This window comes from Chlorocebus sabaeus, chromosome 6 (assembly GCF_047675955.1).
Source record: "Chlorocebus sabaeus isolate Y175 chromosome 6, mChlSab1.0.hap1, whole genome shotgun sequence".
Lineage (NCBI taxonomy): Eukaryota > Metazoa > Chordata > Mammalia > Primates > Cercopithecidae > Chlorocebus > Chlorocebus sabaeus.
This window is the reverse complement of record NC_132909.1, coordinates 39524623-39541308: the sequence shown is the minus strand read 5'-3', so window position 1 is coordinate 39541308 and position 16686 is coordinate 39524623. Positions and strand designations below refer to the sequence as shown.

Genomic DNA, 16686 nt, shown 5'->3' with positions numbered 1-16686 from the left:
CCCAACCTGTATCAGCCTTTTTTAAGGTAAAATATTACTTAGAATTTTCAAGAGCAGCATCTATGAGTAGATCTTTTGATTGTATTCCACTTTCCGTAACAGCCAAAAATGCAGAGTGATGTTTATTTTATTTAGAATCTGCAAATAAGGTCTGGGCTCTGCCTCTTTATTTCTGTTTCTTTTTTTACGAAACAGGGTCCGACTTTAGATTGAGAATGTACAGAAAACCAACAGGAGGCATTTTCTGCATTGTGAGATGTCAACATAGACATTTTAGATCCCTTCTTTGAGAGTGTGGCTCTTTGACCTTTTCACATCTTGTGTGTTCACCTGCTAGTTATGTGAGAGGCTCCAGGTGTAAATAGAATCTGATGGCAGAATCTCTAAGTGTAAACAAGCATCTTAGGAGTGAGAGATCAAGGCCACAAAGTAGCCAGATCCCTGAGCACAACTATACCTACCTGGAGAATGTGACACTAGAGTATTCTTGCACTTCTACATACCCAAATGCTAGCTAATCAGGACAGGTGATCCAGGTTCTGGAGTTCCACCAGGGTACTTCCATTTTCTATTTAGAATCAGCCTGAGTCTCTCCTGCTGGCTTATTATTGAACCGTCAGCCCAGAGTCACTGGAAATGGTCTCACAATCACCTAGGCATCTTTGAGACATTTGAGAATCTCCAGAACAGAATTGTGTCAGGCTGACAAGAGTGGTTAATTTTGCTTCTGTCTTAGTATAAACGAAATGAATCATCCTGTGATTGTTCCTCCCCTCATACAAGAGATGTGTTTGGTTGGTACCCAGATGAGAGTTTCTCCAGTTCCCTGATACTTGGGTGAAAAACAAGGAGGAGGTCTGCAGACTCAAACAGATAAACTAATTGCTTCCATTTCATATAGTCATTAGAAAAATAGATAAAGCAGTCATGGTCCCTACTATGCAGGAACTTTTAGTCTAGACTAGCAACTGGATAAATGATTTAATTATGCATCATATGGTGGGTACAATAAATAGATGTGTGCAAAAATATGGGCTTTATTTGGGCCATTTTCTTTATATTGTGACTTCTGATGTCTATACCTGAACATATATTAATAAAGTTTTTTTTTTTTTTGCCTTGCTAAGAATACTTATCTTCTAAAAATTATTCTAGAAAACCTTAAGGGATTTGTTTAAATTGCTTATTAGTATGTGATAAAAAATTGACAGGGCAGTGGGGCTAAAAAAGATAAAATTACACAAACTCTGAGATTTAAGTTTTGTTTTTTTTTTCTTTTAGGTAAGCTTAAAAAAAGAAACAGAAATAAAAATACTCCCCAGTGGCATAAAGAACAGCATTTTACATCAGCTCTACACCCTCCCCCAGCCCTGTTCAGATTCACCCTTTTTGAAGGCCTTATTTAGGTCTTTCCCTACCCTGGAGTCTTGCCTCACACAACTAACTAGAAGAGATCAGAGTTTTGGCTGATGAATCCTGTTGCCTTTTTAGAGTTGGTGCTTACAATTTTCTGAAACCCAGTGGCAGATAAATGGAAAATATAACATATATTATAGGGTCTTAATTTATTAATTTTATATTAAAACCAGTGTTTACAGAGGCATTCCATTTAGCAGCTTGTTTTCTGTTCCTGCAGATATAGTAGTTGATTCACAAGTCACAAAATAGCAAATACAAACACAGTAAAAATTCATCTACATTTCATTAAACTCTATTTGTATCCTTCTCAACTGTCTGCATTTAGATTTTATTCTGTGCATTTAAAAAAAATCAATGAAAGATAAACAGAAGAGGAAATAAAAATGCTGGGTCTTTATTCTAAATCCTTGGACTTATTGGACACTTAGTATCAACTCACAGAGTGTTATTAGAATCAAATAATGTGCTATCACAGTGCTTTGTAACATCCTATTGATCACATAGTACCTGCTTAATAAACATTGCATTAGGACATGTGCACATGTTGTTTTCCAAATGCAGACTTACTCAGAGGTTGCTGCTTTCTGTTTTCTCTGTAAACTTTAAAGAGCCAGAAAATAATATGATACTTTAAGATAGAGAATGGTTGTCTTCATTTGCATCAGAAGTATTTGTGTTGTTACAAAACTGCTGAGTGTAAGGAGCTCTGTGCTGTGCCTCATTTTTCTAACTAATGCTAATAATGAACCCAGAGAGAGTGACACCAGCATTGACAGAAGACTTGTTTAGAACACCCATTTATGGTCCATTTCCAAACCTGCAGAATCATATTACATAGAGTGGGGCCATGTTTACTAAGTGATTTATAAGCTCATTAAAGCTAGAGTGACAATGCTTAGGTAAGTGGTTATAAGCTCAGGCTTCTAATTAGAATCTCATGACCAGTTCACAGAAGTCTCTTTACTTGTACCCTTTTCACAGTTTCTGTTCTGGGTGAAAGCATCTATTTGTTTTAATTAAGTGCCTCATGTGACTCTCAGGTGCCAGAATCAAGTACGTGGAGTTCAAGATACATTCATCAGAGTTAAGTTCCACCTTTGCACTAAAGAATGGTCCAGGAATCTATTCTGTTTGGGTTTGATAAGGACAGGACACTGTGGCCAATATTTCTTGCCCTTTTTTTTTCTTTTTTTGAGATGGAGTCTCGCTCTCTTACCCAGGCTGGAGTTTTATGAATGGCACGATCTCGGCTCACTGCAACCTCCGCCTCCCGGGTTCAAGCAATTCTCCTGCCTCAGCCTCCCGAGTAGCTGGGATTACAGGTGCCTGCCACCATGCCCAGCTAATTTTTGTATTTTTGATAGAGATGGGGTTTCCCCCTGTTGGCCAGGCTGGTCTCGAACTCCTGACCTCAGGTGTCCACCTGCCTTGGCCTCCCAAAGTGCTGGGATTCAATATTTCTATTACTGTAGCAGAAATTGCCAGTGTTTGTAACAGGGGAGAGCACCTGGGGACATAAAAAAGAGAAACTTAAGTTTTTATCTCTGTGGAGCAGCTCGTTGTTCCTGAATCTTTATTGTTATAAAGGACAGAAACGGGTAGAGTTTTTCTGTCTTGGGCCTTCTGACTTTGAGTGTGGTGGTAACAGGTGAACATGTGGTGCTCAGAATTTTAAAGGCATATTCTTAAGATGCAGGTGTAATTAGTCCAGAAAATCTCATCTGAGAAAGAATTCTAAAGGAGGAGGAGAAAGAGAAAAAGTGACTTTTCTTCAGCTAAACGTGTCTTAGATCGAGAGCTGTGTCTACTCTGCTTTTTGGAATGCCATGCATTTAGTACTTGCAAATCTTCACTTCTATACCTGTGTTTTTTCTCCCTAATGAGTTTATCTTAACTACTTTTAAAAATGTTTATGATAGTCAAGGGTGTCTGAAAAATTTTTCTATATACCAGAGCCTTCTCTACATCATGGCTTCTTATATGCCATGCAGAATTCTCACCATGAATTTGTGGTGTGCAATATTAAAAATGTTCTCCTTGTGGCTGCTGAACATGGAGAGGTGTGGATACTCAATATTTCTATGGGGAAACCCTGGGGTTCTTAGTAAAGATGTAGAACGTGTAATGTTGAGGTGCTATCTGTGTTCTTTATTATCTATATGCATTACACAATTAAGAAAATGCTCATTTAAACAGGATGGCATTTATTACCCAGAAAGTTCTGAAAAAATTATCAAGAGATAACTCCTTATTAGGGTGCCATAGAAAGACTACTTAAAATCACTATTAAAAATTGCAGAACATGAAAGATATCTGTATCTTGAACTTTCCATAAAACTGATTTTTTTTATGGTTAAATTCAGACTATAATTTACTTTAGTGGGGACAATATCTCAGTAGTAATGCCATGTCCTTCTGGGTGCATCAGCACACTATAAAAACTTGTCCTAGTGCAGTTGATGTTGATGTTAATAACTCAATAAGCTCTCTTACAGATTTTTTTTCACTATAAAGTTATTTTTCTCTTCATCATTAAGCATCTTTATGGAACTGATGTGCATAAACCATCACATTTAATCTGACTGCCCCTTTTTTTGTTGTTGTTTTTTTAGATTTTCTTTGCATTTATTTTTCTTTGGTAAATGAAAGCTCTCATCTTTGTTTACAGGCTAGAAAAACTGAAAAAAAAAAACAAAAAAACACAGCTCTTCCACTTACTGGATGTTTGACAAAATAGTCTTTTGGGGCCAAAACATTGGCATTACTGGTGAGCTTGGCAGAGATTCAGTAACTCAGACTTTATTTCAGATCTCCTAAAACAAAAAATCTGCATTAACAAGATGTCCAGTTTATTGTACACATTAAAATTTGAGTGAACCTTCTAATTCAAGATGTCTTTTGTCTGAAAAATATAAAGAAGTATGTCTTTTTCCTCTGAAAAATATACACAACTCATTCTGTATTATGTTAATATAGCACTCAAAAATGTATGTTAGTGTTTATGCCTTCAATTTTACATTTTATCATCCAATTATCATATATACACTGATGTTGTGAATATTTTTCCACTGTCTTTTCTCAGAGTTAGAGAATACATTAGAAAATGTTTATGTGTTGACAATTATTTTATTGGATAATTTCAATCACTCTTATGAGTCAGAATCAGTTCTGTTTACTCTAATTTTACCTTGAATCACATGAAAAATTCTGCCCATAGCCACTTTGTAAATATATGTGTTTGTGTGTGTTTTCCAGGGACTGTTGACATTTAGGGATGTGGCCATAGAATTCTCTCTGGAGGAGTGGCAACACCTGGACATTGCACAGCAGAATTTATATAGAAATGTGATGTTAGAGAACTACAGAAACCTGGCCTTCCTGGGTGAGGATAACTTTAATACACAATTCCTAATATAAGCTAAAGCTTTCATTTCTCTTCTGTAGAATGTTTTCTGGTAATTTATGCTTTCAGATTTCTGTTTTCAAGAAAATACTGGGGATTTGTCTTGAGAAAAGAATTTTTTCAAGATATTTCATCTTGACCTGAACTTTCCACATTCCTGAGCTGATCTGTGTCCTGCACTTTAGATTAAGGCTAATTTCAGAAGTTTGGTGGCATGAAATATTGTTATACCTTAAAATCTAATTGGCATCACCAAATTTGATTCAGTAGTACCAGGCAGTGAAATTAAGAACCTAAAAAATTAAAATATTTTCTGAATATTTAAAAATCTCTTTTATAAATTAGTATATTGGAATAAAGTTGTTAGAATATTCTATTATATCCTCTTTACTGAGCACATTACTAAGTTGGTAATTGGAGAATATGAGCAAGATTCATGTTAGTTATTTTTAATAAAACAGGTATTGCCGTCTCTAAGCCAGACCTGATCACCTGTCTGGAGCAAGGAAAAGAGCCCTGGAATATGACGCGACATGAAATGGTGGATGAGTCCCCAGGTAGGTGAGAATGAATACAACAGATGACATGGTTGAGAGGTCCAAAGTCAAGAAGAAAGCCACTCTTTAATTTGGGAAGCTGTGTTCCAAAGGAAACAGTTTCTGGGAAGCCTAAAAAAAATTTTTTTTAAATTATACTCTCACATAGGGGCATCTTCTGCTTATGCCTGTAAAATCTAAGAATTCTACTTTCCCTTCAATGATCCTCCTTCAAGTTTACAGTGACAGCCTGACAGCCAAAGTACTGTTCATGGCATACAAAAGAGTGTACAATCTGACTTCTTTTTGCTTGTTTTGTGGACAGACAGATATCTCCATAATTTTGAGATACTCTGTTAAACTGTTTTTTAAGTTCTCTTTTTGCATCACGTCTGAAATGTGTGACAGTAGTAGTTTCTGTTCTATTGTTGTTTTTTTTTTTCCTGCACATTTCATCCCGGTTTTCATTACTGTAGTCTTGAAATTTGAAATTATAAAGTAGGATATCCTTCTGCTTCCTTCTTTTTCCTCAAGATTGCTTTGGCTATTCAAAGTTAGCAGTTTCATGTATATTTTAGGATTGTATTTTTTATTACTGTGAAGAAAAACGCTGGAATTTTGATAGGGAGTTTATTGAATGTACAGGTCACTTTGGATAATATGGCAGTTTCACAATACTTATTCTTTCAATAGAAATAAAATATTTTAAAATTTATTTGTGTCCTCTCTAATTTTGTTCATTGATATATCTTTCACTTAAAAGATTTATGAACTCCTTGTTTAAATTTGTTCTAAAATTGATTATTTCATTGCTATTGTATGTAAGATTTTTTTTTCCTCTATTTTATCAGATAGTTTGTTTTAAGTGTATGGAACCATAACTTTTACTTGTATATTAATTTTATATTTTGCTAATTAACTGAGTATATTCATTAGTTTAAACAGGTTTTAATATACTACATTTATATCTATATATATGATTACATGATCTACAAACAGCAACATTTTACTTATTGGTCTTCAATTTCAATGACTTTAAATTTTTCTTTTGACTATTTTGTCTTCCATATACTTCGAGTGCTGTGTTAAAATAGAAGCTAGTTTTGCATTAGTGTCTAAATTTGAAGGAGCAGCCGGGCACAGTGGCTCACGCCTGTAATCCCAGCACTTTGGGAGGCCGAGGCGGGTGGATCACGAGGTCAGGAGATCAAGACCATCCTGGCTAACACTGTGAAACCCCGTCTCTACTAAAAATACAAAAAATTACCTGGGCGGGCGCCTGTAGCCCCAGCTACTCGGGAGACTGACGCGGGCGAATGGCGTGAAACTGGGAGGCAGAGCTTACAGTGAGCTGAGATCGCGCCACTGTACTCCAGCCTGGGCAACAGAGCGAGACTCCGTCTCAAAAAAAAATAAAATTTTTTGAAGGAGCAAACACCTCTTCAAGTTTTTATAAACTGGTTTCAGAAAGTAAAAATGTATTTTTGTTGGGCCCGCAGAGTGATAATATGCCCTCTGGGTTTGTAGTAAAGAGGGGTTGTAGCTTGGCCTTAAGGCTGCTGAGTTTGCACAAGGGTCCACCTTTAGATGTGTTGTTAAAAGGAGCTTGGATAGTTGTAATTCTCATTTAATTTTTGGACAGTGTGAATATCCTTCAGGACTTTGCTCTGCAGGGCAGACCCAAGGGCAAGTTTCTGCAGTCAGGCCTGCGTATGGTGGGTTTTATATCAGGATGTGGATGACAAGTACAAGAGCGGATTTTCCCAGGTAGCTTTGGGTTTCTACATGGGCAAAACTGGCCATGAACGATGGCTCAGGGAGCTGGAATTGAGTCATGGAACTGCTCCAGGGACCACAGTAAAGGTCAAGGTCTGCAGGCCTGCCAGCCTGGCTATAAATGGGTATCTTTCTCCAGGCCTCTGGAAAGGCAGGACCTCCCCCACACTGTGACTGGGAAGAGTTTGGGACATTTACAGAGTTAAGTTTAAAATTCTCAGGGGAACCAAGTTCAGTGGAACAATTTCTTGTCTGTCGCCAGAAACAGTAGTTCTGTAGTTTGCCACCTGAATGAGGGCCTGCCTTCTAAAAAGGATTACCTTCAATCTTGTGCTTCAGCAGAGTTTCACAACTCCTTTCCTGGATCTCAGAGTTCTTTTAAAGGCACTTATTTTTGAGCTGGGGTCTTGTGACATAACCCAGGCAGGTCTTAATATTTTGACTGAAAGCAATTCTCCAACTTATGTACCATGTAGCTGTCATTACAGGTGTGAACCATGATGCCTGGTTCTCTCATAAAGGCATTTTTGTCAGCAATGGCTGACAAATTTTCTTGCTGTTGGAGAATAAGCAAATAGGGCACCTTTAATTTTTTATCTTATTAATGTCACTCTCCATATAAATTTTTACTATTTTCTACTTCAAATTTGTCTGTAATTTTAGATTCAGACATTTAGGGCGATATACTAGAATATATATGTTGTGCCTGAATTAAATTAGATAATTAGTATGCAGGCAGGCAAAAAGGAATTATAGAGCTGGGTACAGTGGCTCATGCCTGTAATCCCAGCACTTTGGGAGACTGAGGCGGGTGGATCACGAGGTCAGGAGATTGAGACCATCCTGGCTAACACTATGAAACCCCATCCCTACTAAAAATACGAAAAATTAGCTGGGCGTGGCAGCACGCGCCTGTAGTCCCAGCTACTAGCGAAGCTGAGGCAGGAGAATCACTTGAACTTGGGAGGTGGAGGTTGCGGTGAGCCAAGATGGTGCCACTGCACTCTAGCCTGGGAGACAGAGCGGAGACTCTGTCTCAAAAGAAAAGGAATTATAGAAATTTCAACCACTTTTATCAGCCTATATCTAAATAATAACATAATTTATTCCCCCAATATTTGTTTTATATGTGAGGCTCTAACCATATTCTGCTACATATATACATAATTTAGCAATGTAAGACTATTCTTTGCTTCTAAACTTGGATTACAGTAGTTTTTTGTGTAAAATAACATATTTAAAACATAAAAATTGACTTATCTGTTAAATGCTTGTCTATTAAAAGTTTCTCATTAGCATCTCCTATTTACGATTTTACTGCATTTTCTCTAAAATTTTATTGCCACATAACAGATGCCAGTAATTTAAAACGCCTGCCTTCCCTGAATGCACAGTTACAGTCAAACATTGCAGTTATCTAGACAAATTATGTTAATGTACATTATTGTTGCCAACTAGATTTTATGAGTAAACATTCCTTTCATTATTGTCTTACAGTTCTATATTAGTGTTTTTTTTAGTGCAAGTTTCTTAATATCAGTTTATTTTGTCTATTGATTTCATGCATTATAAATTTAGACAATTTACAATTCTGTTTGTATACTTTAAGTCAGTGTTTGGTTTAATTAAAAGATAAATGAGCCATATGTCTGTCACAGTCAGATTATATGTGTGTGTTTATAGCTACAAATATGACCCAAATTTGGTTATAGTTTACTTGTATATATTGTATATATTCTTTCTTAGCTCATTTTCTTTTTCTTTTCTTTTTGTTTTCAGACAGAGTTTTGCTCTTGTTGCCAAGGCTAGAGTGCAGTGCATGATCTTGGCTCACTGCAACCTCTGCCTCTCAGGTTCAAGTGATTTTCCAGCCTCAGTCTTCTGAGTAGCTGGGATTACAGGCATGTGCCAACATCCCCAGCTAATTTTATATTTATTTATTTATTTATTTTTAGTAGAGATGGGGTTTGTCATGTTGATCAGGCTGGTCTCGAACTCCTGACCTCAGGTGATCAGCTTGCTGTCGCCTCCCAAAGTGCTGGGATTACTGGCATGAGCCACCGTGCCCAGCCTCTTAGCTCATTTTCAGTGTTGGTTTTATCTTGTCTAAGTGAGTAGCCTTGGAAATAGTCTTATTTTCACCATGTGTTTAATGATAAATATGTATTTATTTTGTGTGAGAAAAACACTTTCGTGACTTGAAGGTAATTTTTAAAAAGATGTATATTGTATTTTTTCCAGTTAAAAAAAAAATTTGTTGTAAAAACACTTAACATATAATTTACCTTCTTAAATCTATTTAAATGTACATGTCAGGGTCAGGCATGGTGGTGGCTCACATCTTTAAAGCCAGGATTTTGAGAGGCCAGGACAGGAGGATTGCTTGAGCCTAAAAGTTTGAGACAAACCTTGGCAAAATATGGAGACACCCTCTCCACAAACATTTTTTTTTTTTTTCTAAAAAATAGCCAGGCATGGTGGTGTACACCTGTGGTCCCAGCTACTTTTTTTTTTTTTTTTTTTTTTTTTGAGATAGAGTCTCGCTCTGCCACCCAGGCTGGAATGCAGTGGCCGGATCTCAGCTTACTGCAAGCTCGGTCTCCTGGGTTTATGCCATTCTCCTGCCTCAGCCTCCCGAGTAGCTGGGACTACAGGCGCCTGCCACGTCGCCTGGCTAGTTTTCTTGTATTTTTTAGTGGAGATGGGGTTTCACCGTGTTAGCCAGGATGGTCTTGATCTCCTGACCTCGTGATACACCCGTCTCAGCCTCCCAAAGTGCTGGGATTACAGGCTTGAGCCACTGCGCCCGGCCAAGTCCCAGCTACTTTAGAGATTGAGGGGCAGGATTACTTGAACCTGGGATTGTGAGGCTGCAGTGAGCCATAATTGTGCCATTGCATTCAATCTTGGGTTACAGATTGAGACCCTGTTTCAAAAAACAACAACAACAACAACAACAACAACAACAAAAAGCTATATATTTCAGGCATGTTAACTATATTCACTTTGTTATGCAAAAGACTTCTAGAAATTTTATGTCTTCTAAAACTAAAACTCAATATCCATTAAATAACATTTACTTGTTTTATGTTCTCTCGAGTCCTTGAAAAACACCCTTCCACTTTCTGTTTTTATGAGTGTGACTATTTTATATATTTCATATAAGTAAAATCATAACATCCATTATTTCGTAACTGGTTTATTTCAGTGGACATAATATTCTCAAAGTGTATCTTTAAATGTGACAAGATTTTTTTTTAAGGCTGAATAATATTCCGTTGTATCAAACATGTCTTCAGGGTCTTTTGTTGCATATTTTAGATATAGATTCTTATTGATAATAGTTTTATTTTTATTTGAAGTACATTTATAACGTTATAAAATAATATATGCGTCCTAGTTTTGTACCAAAAATTCACATGGATTTCTTTTTTTTTTTTTTTGAGACGGAGTCTCCCTTTGTCACCCAGGCTGGAGTTTTGTGGCACGATCTTGACTCACTGCAACCTCCACCTCCCCGGTTCAAGCAATTCTCCTGCCTCAGCCTCCTGAGTAGCTGGGATTACAGGCACGTGCCACCACATCTAGCCAATTTTTGTATTTTTAGTAGAGATTGGGTTTCACCATGTTGGTCAGGCTGGTCTTGAACTCCTGACCTTGAAATCTGCCCGCATCAGCCTCCTGAAGTGCTGGGACTACAGGCGTGAGCCACCTTGCCTGGCCAAGGGTTTTATTGCATCATCAACAGATTTGGTGTTTTTAAAAAATTGATAGTGGCCATTTAAATGGGTGTGAGGGAATTTTTTTTTCATTGTGATTTTTATGCATTTCTCTAGAAATGAGAAATTTTGTGTGTCCTTTCAAATTTTTTTATTTGTATTTTTTGATGAAAATGTATTTCAATTATTTGCCTATTTCTAAATAAATTCATTCAAATTTATTGTTTAGTTTTAAAAGTTGTTTATATTTTTTGAATATTGACTCCTATCACATGTGATTTGTAAATATTTTCACCCATTTTCTATGAGGTCCTATTCCTCTATTAAATGTTTACTTAGATGTGCAGAAATTTTGAAGTGTAGTGTAGATTTTTCTGTTTTTTTATTTGTTGCTTATGCATTTAATGTTGTAACTAAGAAAGTGGCGCCAAGATTATTGTCATGTGTTTCCCCTATATATGTTAAATGATGAAGAAGTTATGCGGCCTGGAGCGGCGCCTCACACCTGTAATCCTAGTGCTTTGGGAGGCTGAGGGAGGTGGATCATGAGGTCAGGAGTTTGAGACCAGCCTGGCCAATATGGTGAAACCCTGTTTCTACTAAAAATACAAAAAATTAGCCAGGCATGGTGGTGGGTGCCTGTAATCCCAGCTACTCGGGAGGCTAAGCCAGGAGAATAACTTAAATCCAGGAGACGGAGGTTGGAGTGAGGAGAGACCATGCCACTGCACTCCATCCAACCTGGGCAACAGAGTGAGATTCTGACTCAAAAAACAAAAAACGTTATCTTCTTATGTCTAATTAAAAGATTTTTCCACATATCGTTTAAGGAAATAATCAAACTTTAATTTTTTAAATTTTTTAAATTTGTTTCGAGACGAAACCTCACTCTGTTGCCCACACTAGAGTGCAGTGACACAATCTCGGCTCACTGCAACATCTGCCTCCTAGGTTCAAGTGATTCTCCTGTCTCAGCCTCCCGAGCAGCTGGGACCACATGTGTGTGCGACCATGCCTGGTGAATTTTTGTGTTTTTAGTAGAGACAGTGTTTCACCATATTGGCCAGGCTGGTCTCGAACTCCTCAGGTGATCTACCTGCCTCAGCCTCCCAAAGTGCTGGGAGTACAGGCATCAGCCATGACGCCCAGCCTTATTTGTTTGTTCTTGAGATAGGGTTGCACTCTCTCAACCAGGCTGGTTTGCAGTGTTGTGATCATGGCTCACTGCAGTCTCAACCTCCCAAACTCAGAAAATTCTCTGATTTCAGCCTCTCAGGTAGCTGGGTTATAAGTATGTAGCATCATGCCCTGCCAGTTTTTTTGTATTTGGTTGAGACAGGGTTTTGCCACATTGCTGAGACTGGTCTCAAACTTCTGAGATCCAGTGATCAGCCCATCTTAATCTCCCAAAGTCCTGATATTACATTTCTTTTTATTAAGTAATTTAATTAATTTATATTTAAAATTATTTCTTAAAATGAAATTAGTAGTTTTATTGCTATTGTTTTATGTGTTTGAGTGGTATGTTTTTCCTTATTTACTGTTTTATTGCCTTTTAATTGTGTAGTGACAAGCTTGAATTATTTTTTAAATTTTGTTTTGCATAGTTTCTAGAAATATTATCTTCATAATCATCTTGTGTATTAGTCTGTTTTCATGCTGCTGATAAAGACATACCTCAGACTGGGCAATTTACAAAAGAAAGAGGTTTATTGGTCTTACAGTTTCGTGTGACTGAGGAGTCATCACAATCATGGTGGAAAGTGAAAGGCATGTCCCACATGGTGGCAGACAAAAGAAAGAGAGCTTGTGCAGGAAAACTGCCTTATAAAGCCTTCAGATTTCATGAGACTTATTCACTATCATGAGAACAGCACAGAAAAGATCTGCCCCCATGATTCAATTACCTGCCACCACGTCCCTCCCACAACATATGGGAATTAAAGATAAGTCTTGGGTTGGGACACGGCTAAACCATATCATGTTAAAAATGGAGTTCACGTAAAACATCTAAAAATTAAAACAATCTATTTTAATCTCATGACAACTTCAATTGAATATAAAAATTATACTTCTATATTTTTCAGTTTATTAATATTAAGATTTATTTTGTGTATTAACATTTATGCAGGTTTTTATTGTTTTAAATATTCTACAGAAGAGCTCTTAAGGGTTTTATGCGTCATCATTATGATAGTAAAGATTTATACATTTGTATGTTTACATTTAATAGAGCTTTATTTTTATGTATGGTTTTATGATGCTGTCCAGTATTATTTTATTTTTAAACAAAATTGACTCATTTTACCTTCTTTTTTGTCGTTGTTGTTGTTGTTGAGACAGAGTCTCCCTATGTTGCCCAGGCTGGAGTGCAGTGGCGCATTCTCCGCTCACTGCAAGCTCCGCCTCCTGGGTTCACGCCTTTCTCCTGCCTCCCGAGTAGCTGGGACTACAGGCGCCCCCCACTACGCCCAGCTACTTTTGTTTTTATTTTGTATTTTTAGTAGAAACAGGGTTTCACCATGTTAGCCAGGATGGTCTCGATCTCCTGACCTTGTGGTCCACCTGCCTCGGCCTCCCAAAGTGCTGGGATTACAGGTGTGAGCCACCGCGCCCGGCCCATTTCTTTTTTCTTTTTTTTTTTTTTTTTTTTTTGAGACGGAGTCTGACTCTGTCACCCAGGCTGGAGTGCAGTGGCGCGATCTCGGCTCACTGCAACCTCCGCCTCCCGGGTTCACACCATTCTCCTGCCTCAGCCTCTGGAGTAGCTGGGACTACAGGTGCCCACCACCACGCCTGGCTAATTTTTTGTATTTTTAGTAGAAACGGGGTTTCACTGTGTTGGCCAGGATGGTCTCGATCTCCTGACCTTGTGATCCTCCCGCCTCGGCCTCCCAAAGTGCTGGGATTACAGGCGTGAGCCACCGCGCCCGGCATGCAGAGTCTCTGCTGTATTACTCAGGCTGATCTGAATCTCCTGGTCTTTAGTGTTGTGACAGCTTTGGCCTCCTAGAACTGTAGAATTACAGGTATAAGCCACCGTGTCTGGCCACCATGTAGCATTTTTTTTGTAGAACTGTGCTAGTGGTGATGACCTCCCTCACTTTTTATTTTGGAAATTTTAAATTTTCATCTTATTCTTAAAGGGAAATAAATTTAAATCAAATATTCTTGGTTACAATTTTTTTCTTTTATTACATCAAAATTTGGGAAGTTCTCACCCTTTATCTTCAAGTAACCACTGTATTATTTTTTTCCCATATTCTTCTTCTAAGATTCCCTTAATGAATATATTGATCTACTTGATGGTATCTAATTAAGTTTTACATTCCATGTTTTAATTTTGTTTTGCAATTTTTTATTTTTGTGTTATATATTCTAGTGTATGCCACCACACATCTGTTATTTGTGTTTTGATTTTGTAGTATGTATCATAATTGTGCATGACAATATTTAACTTTGTACAATTTAAGACAATGTGAAGAAAAATCAAATAGGAATCAGCCATATGTCTTTTTCCAGTGGAATTATTTCTATGTTTGTTTGCCTGTGTAAATGTTATCCGTGTTTTTTGTTGTTGTTGTTGTTGTTTTGTTTTTTGTTTTTTTCCGAGACAGAGTTTTGCTCTTGTTGACCAGGCTGGAGTGCGGTGGCATGATCTCGGCTTACTGCAACCTCTGCCTTCCAGGTTCAAGTGATTTTCCTGCCTCAGCCTCCCGAGTAGCTGGAATTACGGGTGCCCACCACCACGCCTGGCTAATTTTTATATTTTTAGTAGAGACAGTTTACCACGTTGGCCAGACTGGTCTCAAACTCTTGACCTCTTGATCCTCCCTTTTCAACCTCCCAAAGTGATTACAGGCATGAGCCACCACACCTGGCTGCCCTTGTTGTTGTTGTTGTTGTTTTAATTACTTGTATATTTGTCGTTTAGGTTTGTTGTGAATGGTTTTCTAATCTTGTGTAGATGAGTACTCATAAAATTCTTGTAATTTCAACATCCTATTTATAAATCTATATGATTTTTGTTGGGAGAAACACTTGAATTTGAATATAATTTATAACTATCATAACTGTGTATCTCTTTTGGGTATTATTGTTTACTTGTCAAAAAAATAACAAAATTTAGCACAAAATATTTTTAAATATTCAGTTTAGTCATATTAATTATCTTGACATTGCCATGCAACACATTGCTAAAATGTTTTTATCTTGCAAAGCTAAATCTTAATACATATTGATTACCAATTGTTTCTTTTTTTTTTTTTCTTTTTTGAGGTGGAGTCTTGCTCTGTCACCCAGGCTGAAGTGCAGTGGCGCCATCTCAGCTTGCTGCAACCTCCACCTCCCAGGTTCAAGTGATTCTCGCTCCTCAGCCTCCTGAGTAGCTCAGATTACAGGTGACCACCATCATGCCTGGCTAATTTTTGTATTTTTATTAGAGATGGGGTTTCACCGTGTTGGCCAGGCTCGTTTTAAACTTCTGACTTTAGGTGATCCGCCCACTTGGGTCTCTCAAAGTGCTCGGATTACAGGTGTGAGCCAACACGCCTGGCCCCAATTTTTTCTGTTTTATGGCAGTTTGTGAACACCACTCTGTTCTTTGTTTCTAAGAGTGTAACTCGTTCGTGTATCTTATACAATCTGTCTTTTTGTGGCTGGCTCATTTCATTTTGCATAATGCCATCAACATTTATCTTTACACTTGGTACAATATTTCCTGCTTTTTGAAGACTGAGTAATATTTCAGAATCTTTATATTTCTAATTATGTCTACTAAATGATTTGGCGAAAGAAATTTGCATTGCTTTTACCTATTGGCTTGCAGTAACAATGCTGCAATAATTATGAGTATGAAAATGACTCCTTATATGACCATGTATGTGAACGTTTATATATGTGCTGCAGTCTATTTTATTAGTCTACTTTTTCACCTTTATACTTATACCAAATTGTTTTAATTCTGTAGCTTTGTAGTGTGTTTTAATCAAGAACTTTAATGCCTGCAGCATTGTTCCTTTTATTTTTTGAAGATTGTTGGGTACTTTATTGTCTCTTGCGATTCTGTATACTTTTGGGGTTGCTGTTCCTGTTTCTTCAAAAGTGCAGTGAGAAATTTGAAAAACATTGCGTTAAGTCTGTGGATTGCATTGAGCAGGATGGACCTTTTCACAATATTAACTATTTCAACCTTTGTAAAAAAGCACACTCAAGGGTGTGTTGTTTAATTTCTATATATTTGTAAATTTTTCAGTTTTTCTCTCTTATTGTTGGATACTCATACTCCATTTTACTCATAGAAAGTAGTTCATAGAAGTTTACTTTTAAAAAATTTGGTAAGACTTCCTTTTTGGCTTAAGATGTGGTTTATCAAGGAAAATGTATGAGCTATTGAGAAGGGTGTGTATTCTGATGTTGTTGAGGAGTGTTCTCCATAACTCTGGAATAATTGTTTTATACTGCCTTTAAGTAGTCTGTTCGCTTATTAACATTCTTTCTTGTTTTATTTTTATTACAGTAAGTGTGGCATTAAAATATCTTGCTATAATTATATTGCTTTCTGTGTGTTTCTTCCATTCTGTCAATATTTGCTCTATATATTTGGATCCCTAATGTGAGACACACACACATGCGCACACACACACACACACACACAAATTTTTCATAGGTTCCCAGTGAATAAATCTATTAATTTTTGATGTCCTTCTTTGTTTCTTTGGAGTTTCCATTTCAAGTATATTTTATAAAATATTATAATTTTTCACTTAAGATGTAGCTTGTGTAAGATTATTTTGACTGTTTCTGCTCTCATTTGATTAATATTTTCATGGAA

The 16686-nt window shown here is 37.1% G+C and overlaps 1 protein-coding gene across 3 annotated transcripts in view; it reads left to right on the top strand.

Moving 5' to 3' along the window:
- Positions 1–16686, top strand: part of LOC140711883 (zinc finger protein 254-like) — a 59493-nt gene that overhangs the window by 16414 nt on the left and 26393 nt on the right. For 2 of the 3 annotated variants that reach the window (XM_073016696.1, XM_073016695.1), the window contains exons 3-4: positions 4675–4801; positions 5284–5379. In XM_073016696.1, the coding sequence (XP_072872797.1) occupies positions 4675–4801; positions 5284–5379 (223 nt within the window). Of the gene's footprint in view, positions 1–4674; positions 4802–5283; positions 5380–10580; positions 15123–16686 lie in introns of those variants that run through there. The other variant, XM_073016697.1, reaches the window with a different exon arrangement.